Source organism: Coregonus lavaretus, assembly GCF_964263955.1.
Source record: "Coregonus lavaretus genome assembly, chromosome: 1".
Taxonomy (NCBI): domain Eukaryota; kingdom Metazoa; phylum Chordata; class Actinopteri; order Salmoniformes; family Salmonidae; genus Coregonus; species Coregonus lavaretus.
Genome location: NC_139988.1, coordinates 39,892,391 through 39,906,701, shown reverse-complemented (window position 1 = coordinate 39,906,701; position 14,311 = coordinate 39,892,391). Strand labels below are relative to the sequence as shown.

General features: G+C 43.4%; 1 protein-coding gene across 4 annotated transcripts in view; it reads left to right on the top strand.

Moving 5' to 3' along the window:
* LOC311127871 (pleckstrin homology domain-containing family A member 1-like) overlaps positions 1-14,311 on the top strand; it is a 34,815-nt gene extending 20,504 nt beyond the window's left edge. For 2 of the 4 annotated variants that reach the window (XM_084159768.1, XM_084159769.1), the window contains exons 5-12: positions 3,199-3,296; positions 3,706-3,837; positions 4,068-4,208; positions 4,329-4,397; positions 4,858-4,922; positions 5,030-5,093; positions 6,566-6,655; positions 11,557-14,311. In XM_084159768.1, the coding sequence (XP_084015894.1) occupies positions 3,199-3,296; positions 3,706-3,837; positions 4,068-4,208; positions 4,329-4,397; positions 4,858-4,922; positions 5,030-5,093; positions 6,566-6,655; positions 11,557-11,895 (998 nt within the window). In that variant the 3' untranslated portion in view covers positions 11,896-14,311. Of the gene's footprint in view, positions 1-3,198; positions 3,297-3,705; positions 3,838-4,067; positions 4,209-4,328; positions 4,398-4,857; positions 4,923-5,029; positions 5,094-6,565; positions 6,656-9,841; positions 9,913-11,227; positions 11,371-11,556 lie in introns of those variants that run through there. The other 2 variants (XM_084159770.1, XM_084159771.1) reach the window with 2 other exon arrangements.

Sequence of the window (14,311 nt, the reverse complement as noted above, 5' to 3'; positions counted from 1 at the left end):
GTATAGCTTTGTGAGCTGGGATATATGTCCTTCAAGTAGGTCAGTGGCTCAGTGGGGTTTGAAAATAGTGCCACTTGTGTTGAGTTCCGGTATTACCGAATATCCCGAGATGGCACAAGGTTGGTATTAAGGTATGACAATCTGGATACCGCCCAAGCCTAGTCCGCATCCCCCCCCTTCATCCTCAATCAGAGGAAACACTACTTTGACTGCCCCGGTCATCACGACAGTTGTCTGTGTGTGTGTTGGGGTTTTGACAGGATGCTGGCATCCTAATCGGAACCCATTCTGAAAAGTCTGGGGTATTTTTAAACTACTGTTTGCGTGTAATGTTTTGTTGATTTCCACAATTATTACCACCGTGCCTCTCTACCTCCCATGTCTTAAAAGTAGCTCTTAATGGGTGTTTTCAGGAAAAGCTGTTTGGGAAAGTTTGGGAAAGGCAGTCATACTTCCAGATGGGCTTACAGTAAAATGAGGGTCAGAGTGGCACGTTATGATTCATGTCCATATGTGTGTGGCTCTGATGCTGCTGTGTGACTCAACCACACACGTTTTGTGTGTATGATCGCAGCTGTGAGTCAGATCTTAGACCTCCCCTCCCAGCTTATTATTCACTTATTTTGATAGCCCCCACCACCCGTGGTACACGCACCCCTTCAGCCAGACTGTGTTGGTACAGCTTAAAGTGGGGTAAATTGTACATGGTAACATGGCATACACACCCCTGTCAGATTATACAATTTTAGTTTATTCTTGTTTCAATTATGGCACTTTTAGATTAATGGATAGCCTAATCTTTATTTTTTCCGTGGCCTCAGTATGTTTAACAAAATGCCCATGCCATGTCTGCCTGTTACTGATTCTATCCCACTCATTAATCACTCATTTATTCCACAGCATTAATGCTCAATCAATGTTCATGATCTCTCTGCTTTCAGTTTCCATCAGTGTGGGATTTGTGTGGACATAACAAGTGGGGATGTGACTTGTGAACAGGACTCTAAAGTGCGACCATTTTATTCTCAAATATTTTACTGTGCTAGAATTTTTGTAATGATTAGGCTTCGCTGTACTGCTGTTTCTGAGTGACCTAGAGCACAGATTCGTGACCATGGTGGTTGCACCATTACTACAGAGAACCACTTGTCTCAAAAGTTGTCACCATATTACCGGCACAAAGTTGTTTTCCTTCTATAGCACATTGGCGCTGCAGCTGGCCTGGATGCATCTCCGTTTACATTTACATTTACATTTTAGTCATTTAGCAGACGCTCTTATCCAGAGCGACTTACAGGAGCAATTAGGGTTAAGTGCCTTGCTCAAGGGCACATTTACGTCATTTAGCAGACGCTCTTATCCAGAGCGACTCACCAATTGGTGCGTTCCGTTGGCGGGTCGCATATAACATTCATAAACTGTCGCCGGCTGATCCAAAACCACTTGCGGGCCGTTAACACCTTGTTCCGTCATGTTACCTCTAGTCCAGCGGATATGTGAAATAATTGTTCCATTTTATGATACAAGTATCAAACTTGGTACACTAATACTAGATACCTTCAGGAACATTTTAAAGATTGGAGGCAGTCTGGGAAGCCTGTCAGATTTCCTGTTAGAAGAAAATAGGGTAAAATGAAGAGAAAGAGGTGAAGCTAGAGGGATAATAATAGCCCAAAATCGGTCTTCTCCAGCAGGTGCCGTTTTTTCATATGTTTTTGCTCACCAAGCTAGATGTTTTTGTATGGCGGTCAATGAGTGTCGAATTTACCGGTGCTAAGTGTGGCTTATTTGATCTAATAGAAGTTTCATAATGCTTAGGTTGTTATGAGTGTACTGATGTAACTTTGAGAAAAAACACTTTATTTCGGAGTTGTGCCTGTTGTTCACACGCATATAGCCCTTTCATTGGCCCACCTGATCTTGCCTCCTCCCAACTGTCTTCCATTTTTGAAGACAGTTATTTTCATTGTTAGAGTGGCCACTTGATTAAAGGGGGAGAAACTGACTGACTGACTGTATACAGGGGATACAGAGTCAGCGTAGCAGATGTGTTGTTGCCTACCCTTACCACCTGGGGGTGGCCCGTCAGGAAGTCCAGGATCCAGTTGCAGAGGGAGGTGTTTAGTCCCAGGGTCCTTAGTTTAGTGATGAGCTTTGTGGGCATTATGGTGTTGAACGCTGAGCTTTAGTCAAAGAACAGCATTCTCACATAGGTGTTCCTTTTGTCCAGGTGGGAAAGGGCAGTGTGGGGTGCGATTGAGATTGCATCATCTGTGGATCTGTTGGGGCGGTATGCGAATTGGAGTGGGTCTAGGGTTTCTGGGATGATGGTGTTGATGTGAGCCATGACCAGCCTTTCAAAGCACTTCATGGCTACCGACGTGAGTGCTACGGGGCGGTAGTCATTTAGGCAGGTTACCTTCACTTTCTTGTGCACAGGGACTATGGTGGTCTGCTTGAAACATGTAGGTATTACAGACTTGGTCAGGGAGAGGTTGAAAATATCAGTGAAGACCGTGCATGCTCTGAGTACACGTCCTGGTAATCCATCTGGCCCCTCTGCCTTGTGAGTGTTTAAAGGTCTTGCTCACATCGGCTACGGAGAGTGTGATCAGACAGTCCTCCGGAACATCTGGTGCTCTCATGCATGCTTCAGTGTTGCTTGCCTCGAAGCGAGCATAAAAGGCATTTAGCCCGTCTGGTAGGCTCGGCTATAATGTAATTTAACCCATTGATCAGAAGGGGAGAAGATGAAAGTAGAGGAAGGGCTGAAGAATCAAGAGATAACGATATATGGAGACAGGAGCGCTCTCTGTTCCAGAATCACTGGTTCAGAGCTAATCAGGATTTGACCTTAAACCCCTTTGTGATTGACAAGTGTGTGTGTGTGTGTGATTTGTGATAGCCTCAAGCCCTTCTTGTTAACATAGCGGTGGATGGTCGTTACAGAGTGGGCTGCTGATGGCTTTGATGCCATTTTCCACTCTCATATAATGGACCCAATGCTCCTGCTATGCCCTGTCCTATTGGTAACAGCAGACAATCCACTCTATTCCCTCTCAACCAAGCTCTAATTAAGCTACAGTATTTTATCTTGTCAAACAAACAATATTTTTAATGTTGTCAACTTTGAATTGGGTCACTCACTATTGTGTCTTCCATCTTCTCTTTCTTGGCCTTTCCATTCCTCTTTCTCAGTCATCAACGCTGGCATGAGGAAATTCTTCCTCCAGGCCAATGATCAGCAGGACCTGGTGGAATGGGTGAATGCTCTCAACAAGGCCACCAAAATCACTGTGAGTCTCACTAGATTCTGCATTGTCTTCTATTACTAAGGACCTGAAGACCTAGCCTAGTCCTCTTTAGAAAACGATGTTTTCCTGTTAATGACTGAATATTTCCTTTTAAAGTGAGTAACAGCTCAATATTTAACTTGTGTGTGAGTCAGTGACTCACAGGATGGTGTATTGTTGGTAGAGACCTTTTTGCCTTTGGTTTGGGGGAGCTGTGCAGTACTCCCACTCTACTCTTGGAATCTCTCCATCCTCACAAAGGGCTAGAAACAGGAGTGGATGTCTGCGGAAGTCTTTAACCAACATACACAGAAATATGGTTGTCATAAGGTGTTATCCCCCCTGAAACAGTCACAGAATCAAGGTCTACTGTACATGTTATGAATGTTTGTCACACTGTTTTCTCTTGCAGGTGCCAAAGTCATGTAATGCCCAACAGAATGTGGAGAACCAGAAAGCTCTTCTGGATATCCTGGGGCCCAAGAAGCAGGTCTCCTACAGGACTGACATCATTGGGGGAGTTCCCATCATCACCCAGACGCAGGTAGCCAAGGCTAGCCGCCCCACCTATCCCTAACCCTAGCTAGTTGCATGTCAATAGAGTTGCAGTTGATAGTTTGAGCATCTACAGACCTTCTTTAGGGGACTATCCAAATAAAGTGGGACTGACTGTGCCATAATGACTTATGTCTACCCCCATAACTCAGCCTGACTAGATATTGCCTTACCTAGTGAGCCTCTTATTAAGTTGTAAATAATATTTCCCTCCAATAGCAGGAAGGGGGCGAGGGCCAGGAGGGTTCGGAGCGAGAGTTGCTGCGGAGGTCGTACAGCCAGCTGCCATACTTTCTGGGCAGGCCGACCCAGGACCGGACGGTCATCAAGTCTGGCTACTGTGTGAAGCAGGGAGCTGTGGTGAGTGTAGTGGACTATGGTTGTGTACAGTGAGGGGCTCTGAGTTTGGGGTCTGGTGGGTAAAAGTATGAGGCCATGAGAATGAGGAAGTCTTATTTTGCGCTCTTTTCTTTTCCCCAGATGAGAAATTGGAAAAGGAGATATTTCTTACTGGAGGATAACACCATGAGTTACTTCAAATCAGATCTGGTAAGTAATTTTCATTAACAAAAAATTACGTACGCACTCACACACACACACACACTCACAGTGGGTTTGTCCTCTTGTCCTGACACGCTCCACCTCAAGTCCCTGGAATCTTGTGCCACTGCTACACATGTCCTATCATGCCCCTGACTCTGTGCCCTACCCTACACACACACACACACACTCCACGAAGCACTTCCACGCTTGCCCATATTTTGCACCAGCATGTGTCTATTTGGCATCAACAGTGCCCAAGGACACAGTCTTTCTCCCTTGTCTTCCAAATATACTGTATCAATAAGGTCTTGGAAATTGTTTTTTCTCAACAAAGAGGATTCCAAAAGACTGTGGAGCAAGTGTCATAAGGATATAGCACACATTATAGCAGTATGTTATACATTTTGGGCTCTTAAAATAGAATGTTAATTTTCATTTTCTTGAACCCCTCCCCCTCTCTCTTCAGGAGAAGGAGCCTCTCAGAATGATTCCGTTGAAGGAGGTCCACAAAGTTCAGGAGTGCAAACAGAGGTACTGCACAACTCTCAACATTCTCATGGTTGAAGGAAGCCTCTACATCCACATATATCGCATGTAGCCAACTTTGATTTTGATCACTGTTGGCTTTGTATTTCCAGTGACATCATGATGAGGGATAATCTCTTTGAGGTCGTCACCACTTCTAGGACTTTTTACATTCAGGTGAGAAGAGACCAGACATCTTTTTACCAACGCTCTATTACATAATGTCTAAATGAGGGATGGGCAACTTTGATATGGGTGGGGGCCACAAAAAATCTGAACTAATGATGAGGGGCCGCAGTGGCCGCTGGCGTACCACCCGGGGGGGCCACAGCCATACACGGGCTGAAATCAGTTGATGATAGGACATAGACAAGTTGTAAATGCAACAAGTACTGATATTGTATCATCTAATAGTACTCACAGCTTTCCAAGAAAACAAAAATGTAAACATGTATGGTCTGTTTACATATATTTTAAAGGCTCTTTATACAGAAAATGTGTATAAAACCTGTATAAACTGTATTTATGATTATATAACAATATTTTAGGTTGACAATAATTATATTACACAATTTTTGATATCTCCTGCATAAGTAAAATCAGGATTATGCCTCTACTGCCATTCATTCCAATTAGACTGGTTTGATATTCTCCCTGACTAATATGTCTGCCATTTTCATCCCATTCTGTAATTTTGAGGGTTTATGACATAGCCCCTCTGGTAATTTAATAGAATCTCAGGTAATTACTATAGCTGCTGCCTTGGGCCAATCAGTGTAATTCTGTAAATGCTGGCTCTCTATGGCAAGACGCATAATTTACCCAAAGAATCGGCCCAGTGCTGTCTGAGATATCACGTGTGATGAACGTACGTACGGTGACAGGTCCACAGTCCCCTCCCCGATTTCATCGTGGGGGACAATTAGCAGTTTTACAGCTAATTTCCTGCAATTCTACACATTTTGCCCTAACTTCTGCCATGTTTATATGATATCTGAGTGAGAGTGACTTTTAAAATCATTAATTCGACCATGATTACTGCAAAATGTTTGCTGACATGGGCTAATTCAGTGACTGGCAGGTGCTTTTCATCATGAATTGTGTTCTGAAAGCAGCTCTGCAGAGTGGGCACTAGCTGGCAGAACCACAAAGTCATACAATCTGATTTTAAACCTGCCCCTAACCTTAACCACACGGTTAACCCTAATGCCTAACTTTAAATTAAGAACAAAAAGCTCATTTTTGGCCTATCGAAGGGGATATCGCTCAGTTCTGCCTCCAGGACAAGACTTGTGACAATAAACATCAACCTGCGACTGTCAGTGACTGACATAACACGAGAAAAACTGCTGATGCACAATCACATTTCGAAATCAAACCTTGTGTATTCTACTATTGTAACTCAACCATAAATTGAGAACCCCAATAATTTGTTTAAAATATTTTGGGAAAATTGATCCGCAAGCCTGCAAAAGCCTGCGGGCAGCCAGTTGCCCATCCCTGGTGTAGATTAATGTCAAGAAATGTCCCCCTTCAGTATATTTATTTCCCTCACCCCTGACTCTCCCCACTTTAATATTTGCCCCTTATCCCCACTCCCTTCCTCCATCCAACTGCCTCATTCTCCCCTGTCTCCTCTTTCCTTGCAGGCTGACAGTCCAGAGGAGATGCACAGCTGGATCAAGGCTGTCTCTGGGGCCATCGTAGCCCAGCGGGGACCTGGGAGATCTGCAGCCACAGTATGTAACCACCCTACAGGCCACTGGGATGACTGCATGCTCTGTCACTTCTGTCCAGTCTCCTGTCTGTCTGGTCCTTAGTGATACTGATCTGTTCTCCATTTGTGTCACGTGTTCATGGCAGCCCAAGCCAAGAGGGATTGTTCAGACACACACCACACACACACAAACAGTGAGGATGCAGGGAGGAGTGAAAGTATGTGTCACATTCTGTACTGACTGCAGAGGGTAGAGGTTGGCATCCTCTCCCAGGTCCCCCTCCTACTGTAGGTGTTTGCCCTCTTTGTGACAGTGGTATTGCATAGACAATCACCACATCAGGGTTTCCGTTAGGAAAATTTGGCACCGGATATTTGACTGGCAGCATTTTCATTTACCGGACATTTGAGAAATTTACCAGACCCATATCCATGGGTGCGTAACCTGATAAGGGCGTCCACCCAGTGTGCTCAAAATGACAGAAATCACTTTTAGATTATGGTAATTCATCTTAACAGAACATGCAACTCGAGGATGCGCGTCCTTCTTACCAAATTCTGATGTGCGTTTGAAGATGTTAGAATAACTGTCCACATTTACTTTTCCTCAGCCAACAAGACGAGTAATGAACAGCAACATCACTAGTCTATGTCAATCTACTATCCCCCATAGTAGAAAAGTGTTCCTATTCTATTGGTCAGCTTGTCATTCTGTGCGAGAAGCCTATTCCGAACAGACTCTGGGACAGTTGTGGGATGATAGTTCCCAAATTCATCCAACCGGTAGCCTAGGCTACATCCAAAACACGTTAAAAAGCGATGAGGCTGATGCACCAGATCAGACCGTTTTAGCTTAAAATGTTGATACTATTATTTCTTCACATTATAAGAGCAGATATGCGCACAAGGCAGTAGGCTACTTGTTGGTTCCATAATGCAGTTAGCAATAAAACACATGCGAGCGGTTTCATGAGGCCGAGATGAAAATATCTGTTTGAAAAAGGGGAGATGTCTGATTTCAAATGAAGGAGCTAAGAACATTAACAACTTCATAGTTAAGAACATTCAAAAAATATGGAAGTAAATTAAACGGATTCTACAATAATCAATATCACTCCCTAAACCCCCCCCCCCCCCCCCCCCCCCCATTATTTCCATTACAGAATTAAAAAGCAATTTTGAACTGACTAATGTTGATATTTTCAAAATACATGCAACATAAAAGTTTCGTATCATGACATTTTGATCTAAAATCTTTTGGACATCAGAACAATGTTGAGGGAATTCTATTTGAGCCAGAAAATGATACTCATATGAGAGTTAATATATACAAAACCTTGCAGAAAGCCTATCCAACTGACAATCTCTTAGAAGAAATAGAAACTATTGGAACCAAGACCTAGAAAGATCTGAAATTGGCACAAGATGGAGGGAGTGTTGGAACAAAACTAACGAAATTACAGTTAATTAAAATGTATGCTTAATCCAGTATAAACGAATGTACATAATTTATTATACAAGAGACAAAATTCACAAATTCTACAGCACAACGGCAGAGTCATGTCTTAAGCGTAAAACTAACACTGACTTGATGGTTCATGCCTTCTGGGAGTGCTATAAAGTCCAAAAGTTATGGATGGAGTTAGAAAGTTGGCTGTCAGACGTTTTACAATATAAATGTACTTTTATTCTGTCTGTCTGTATATTTCAAGACATGGCATATGCAGGTGTGGTGAGATACCCAATGGGTTGGACCGTACTTTTCTCATCAATCATTTTGAAAAATGTTTTGCTTAAACTGGAAATCAAATGATCCTGCATCGTTGGGATGGTGGAAGAATCAAATGCATTATTATTTGAATATTGAAAGGGTGTGGGCGACAGAGAAGGGCAGAGTGGCGCAGTTTAAGGTCATGTGGAATAGAGTATTGCAGGCGCTGGAGATGGAAGCATGTGGGTCTGGGCAGATGTGATGTTGTTGAAGTTTGCGTGCGTCTGTCTTATCTTTTGTCTATGTAGATATTATTTGACAAACAAAATTAAATCATACAAAAAAGAAAGAGGGGAGATCTTTTGGTTGCTGGACAATGAAAGAAAGTTGATTTGAAAGCCAATAGAACATCAGAGAAATAGGCTACTGGTTTCAATGGCATATGAAAGTCTTCCTAAAATAATTGCCTCGTTTGGTCATATTTTGGCTAGGCTACTTTGAAGCAAGGTAAACATGCCTCAAAATATGTAGTAAAACATTCAGTGTTCAAACAGTGAAGTATATGTTTTCAAAATGCGTACTGCCTCCAGATCATTGCAAAGTGGTGTGTGACGCGCTGAAGCTCGCCTACCGTTACATGCACTTGAATGGCGAATGGGAAGTGCGCTTCAATTACCAGTTGAGAAATGGTGGCTATCAAAGCAGTTTTTAACACGCAATTTTATTTAGAGTTGTTTCACAATGATTGGGCTTATAAAAGCTAATTTCACTCCAGCAGCAACAGGAGCTGTAGGCTCTGTATTTGTATGCTGTGCATGTACCCATCGACCGATAAGCATGACCGGTCAAATCTATTAACATCAACTGGTATTTTCATCAATTAATAGGCTAAAAAGCATTATTTTCCAATGGGATTTTTTTTGTATCGGCCAAAAGCTGGCTATTACATTTACATTTTGCATTTTAGTCATTTAGCAGACACTCTTATCCAGAGCGACTTAGTTAGTGAGTGCACATATTTTTCATACTGGCCCCCCGTGGGAATCGAACCCACAACCCTGGCGTTGCAAGCACCATACTCTACCAACTGAGCTACAGGAGGCATTCATGCAAATACATTGAAATTGAGTTTTCACCCAAACCTACCTTACCAAAGGTACCTTCCTTTGATGAATATTACAGTGACAAAAAAAGAGGTTACATTACATAAGGTTATGTCCGTCAGAATCCAAAACTTGATTTAAAAATATCAGTATTGCAGTAATTAACTTACACTTTTCAACTTCAATGGCCATAACGTCCAGCTCTGCATCTGAGTTCTCTGCGGATTGCAGAGCTGTTCGGGAAGCAGACAGAACTGCAGTCTATTACCGGCTAACGGAAACCCTGCTCCACTTTCTTCTCTTTCTTCCACTCCCTCTCCTTTCCCCCTGTACTGTGGGCTAGGCTGGCCCTCCCCAGCCTGCTCTAATCCAGCTGTCCACTGTGTTGTTGCAGATGCGGCAGGCCAGACGGCTGTCAAACCCCTGTATACAGAGGTATACGGCCCGAATCGGGGAGTGCAGCACGTATGTCAGCTCCTGTACCCCAAAGTGCCTTCTCTGTACTGTTGATTTTCACTCACTTTTGTTTTTTTATGTCATGGTGTGGACTGGAGAGTCACCCATCTGCCTCCCTAAAAACCAAACTGTACATGTCCCTCCCTGTGCAGGCTCTAACCCCTCCACCCCTCTGCCCATTCCATAACTCCAACTCCTCCTCTCCTCTACCTCTGCTTCTTTGCTTTTCCTGTCTTCCTCTTCATGCTCTACCTCAGCCCTGGGGTTAGTTCCATAAACTAATTCCCTTGACTTAATGTAGCTTAACCTCCCTGGACCTCTGCAGCTAGTCACTACCTCCCATTTACTCCCACTTCCACACCCACTCACTCCCACTTCTTGCTATTGATAGGCCCTGTTGTCACCATTGTTGAAGATGACACAACTTTTTAAACATCCCTCTTTAACTTTGAAACCCTTACTGTACACACACACACACACACACACACACAAACATTTGCACTCTGTACTAACGCCTCTCTGGTACAGTGATAAAAGCTGTTGCACAGACCTGTTTCCTGTCTCTGTCTATGTCACTTCATATGTTTCTCTGACTCTCCTTGTCTCTCTTTCTCTGTGTCTCTGCAGTCTCCTGCAGATGTGTACCTGTCTTAGATGTCTCACATCCTGCCTGTCTCTAGTTCTACCTCCTGTCCACTGCCTGTATGTGTGTTTACTCTCTCACACACGGTCGACTTGCATAACCCAGTTAACTTGTCATTTTCTAAGCCAAGACAACTTAAAGTCTGAATTAATGTTATCTTTGGGAACTAAACCCTTGTCTTCTTTAACATCAATAACAGTTTAGCTGTTTGTTTTGTGTTCTGCATGTTTGTATGATGACTTCTTCTGTATAAACTAACCGCCCTAGCATACTTGAAGAATCACATAGCCTTTTGTTTACTCACTCATAAGCCGTTGCGGTGTAGGTGTTTCCGTTGCATCATCTGCTTCAAGTCATGCACATACGTTTTGGCAAATGTTCTGTGCCCGGCTGCATGTTTGAATGCATGATACAGAATTATGATGACTTTGGTGATGTTTTACACAACATAGGCTATCAGTTTGAACTATTTTGGGGAAAATTGCTTTTTGAATAGCCAGCAAAGGCAATCAGGAGTTATTTAAGTAACTGTCACTAACTCTTTTTGCTGGGTGAATGGATTGGGTAACCCTCTAATAGGTGCTACTGCGTATGGTCCCCCCCAGTAACAACGCCAACCGGTCACTGACATGTTTTTCTTTTTTACTTACTTTATTCCTCACCCCCTCTTGTTTTTTACAGAGAGTGAAATCTGACAGTGAAATACTAACTTTAAAAAAATGAGCACTACCATTTCTACTGCTTGCACTACCACTGCAGTCCTCCCAGCACCCACCCACCACTGCTCTGCTAGCACTTCTACGGTCTGCAACTGCGGCTACTACTACTTCTACTTCTACTTCTACTACTACCGCTGCTGCATCAGCCGTTACACCACAAGTCTGGCACTGATTCTATTCACAACTTGCCATGTTTTCTAAATTAGTATCTCGTCACCACCATTGGTCCCCGTCTGACTGTGATTCTGTGGGACCCCCCCCCCCCACACACACCGCTCCTTCCTCTCTCAGCAGGAGCACTGTGGCCGTTCCTCCCCTTCCACATTCTACTGCAGCCAACCGGGGCCCCCCGTCCCTCGCTCGCCCATATCTGCAGTGCCACCCTACCCAAGGTGCCCTGCTGTCACGGGCGGTGCATGCCCGGAGCCTTGCGTGGGACAGCGAGCACTTCATGAGCCTCCTGCCGCGACCCAGCCACGCCCGACTGTCCCTGCAGGAGACACGCCTGTCCAAGTGACCGCCGACACTGCCCTCGAGTCGCCATGGAGACGGCGCAGCAGCTTCGAGCCCTACCCACCTGAACCACCCCTTGACCTGGACGCTGACGACCTGCCAGTCAGCGAAGTCTGACCCCTGAAACCTACCCATGAACTACCCTCAACCTACCCCCACACTACCCTGTAACCTGTCAGAGGGGGTGGGCTACAGAGGAGAGGAGATGCTGTGTGATAATGGGGGAAATGAGAAAAATGCTTTTGAATAAACGAGAGCAGCAGAACAGTGGGCCGCTTGTCTCGTCTCCACCAAACTGACCAGAAGTCATCTGGATGGAAATGGCAGAAAGCAGGCACTGGATTCCAAGCCAAAGTTAGTGGCTGTATAATGTGTCTGACTTCCAACCATCTCAACCCCCCTGTTCGTGAAGCTGTTAATCTACCCCAACTAGTCAACCCTAGTCAGACATTAAAGAGTTGAAGGTCACTCAGACAAAGAGACTGGGGGGTTGCGTTTTCTCCTTGTTTTCATTGTTTGTCATCTACTCAGTGGTCAAGGCCTGTGGACACTCACATGAAGGCCTGGAATCAGTTGTGTGTCTGTGTGTGTGCAAGGAGGGTGAGATTCACACTGAACTCTACGCCAAAGATTCCCTGCCATTTGCCATTCTTTCCCACCTGTTTCTCTGTTCTTATTTATTTCTTAGGGTTAATTTTGTTTAGAAAACTAAAATGTTTTTTATGTTTAATTAAAATATATACACTGAGTATATAAACATGAGGGACACCTTCCTGATATTGTGTTGCATCCCCTTTTGCCCTCATTTTGCCCTCAGAACAGCCTCAATTCCTACTACCACACCCCATTCAAAGGCACTTAAATATTTTGTCTTGCCCATTCACCCTCTGAATGGCACACATACACAATCCATGTCTCAATTGTCTCAAGGCTTAAAAATCCTTCTTTAACCTGTCTCCTTCCCTTCATCTACACTGACTGTAGTGGATTTAACAGGTGACATCAATAAGGGATCATAGCTTTTACCTAGATTCACCTGGTCAGTCTGTCATGGAAAGAGCAGGTTTTCCTAATGTTTTGTACACTCAGTGTATACCTGCAGCTCATGACTACGTGGACTCACACAGATTAATTCAGCAATTTGTGAGCCTAATATTTTATACCACTCTTTGCCAAGCAAGCTGGTAAATGGATGTTTTAAAGGTCCAATGCAACCTTTCAACGAATTTCTGGGTAACAATTAAGTACCTTCATGTTAAAAAAAGAAACAAAAATAGCTTCTAAGCAAAGTGAGGGGCCTAATTGTCTGAGTGAGGGGCCTAATTGGAAGAGCCTAATGGGAGGGATATGTAACCTGAAAACAATCTGTTATTGGCAGAGGTTTGAAACTCTCTTTGTTATTGGTCTATTAATTTATACCGCCTGGTGATGTCACCAGGCAGGCCAAACTCCATCCCACCAAAACAAGCTGAAATTTCAGGCAGTCTTTTCAGGCAGCTCTTACACTAAAATGGCATTATCATAATCTTCACAATTTCAAAGTATTATTCCAACCTCATAGTGTGGAAATATATGTAAAACACAGTAAGATCATGTTTTTGACTGCACTGGGCCTTTAAAGGCAGCAAGCTATATTCTTTGAATAGTTGTCAAGTAACATAGAAATAATCATACCTGGTCATTTCATACATTCACTCTTGTTGTTATTGAACTAATTGTGTCTTTAGTTTTTACTTTAATGTATGGTGCATGACCAAATTATTATAACATACATTTTCTTTATCTGATTTTAAAACCTACAACAATCTCACTCAATACTCACACCATAGTATTACAGTTAGAAAGTTGTTGGCACACACTGTGGACTGGTACGAGAGGACTGTGCAGTTCTAAACCAAGCCATGTACGTTTGCCTAATCCTAATCCTGCAGGGTACTGTAATGGGGTTTGGATTTGTACCAATAGGACTTCGGTGGGGGAGTGAGTTGAACGGCAGAGCGAGGTGGCTGCATTAAGGGACCAAAGTGAAAAGCAGTTACTTCCAGGGTCAGTGTCTTGCAGAGATGATACTCTTACTGGCCACCAACCTGCTTGACCCCTGACCTCTTCATACCTGTATACTGTATAGTGGCTTCTACCATTTTAGTGACTGCTGCCCTATTTGTTAAGTTATGACAAAATTGACACTGACTGCTGTGTTGTGCGTGTGTGAAAACATGGTTTTCTTTGTTGACAGTTTGTTGGGATTGTGTTTTATTTTGTTATGTTGTAAAATGATGTGTTAAGATGTATATTTCCGTTTCAACTTCCCTGTGCCTGTATTGCCAGGTAGTGAAGGTTAACCCTACCATACTACTCAAAGGTCTTATTTCAATAGATCTCATTAGTGGTTCTGCAAAACCATATAGCCGCTCAAGTGCCTGCATAAATTCTATTAAAAAACAAAGCTATTGTAATCCATTTTGTCTTGTGTACTAGATTTTAATTGTCGCTATTTATTACGTGGATGACTTGAAATAAACACTTAAATGCT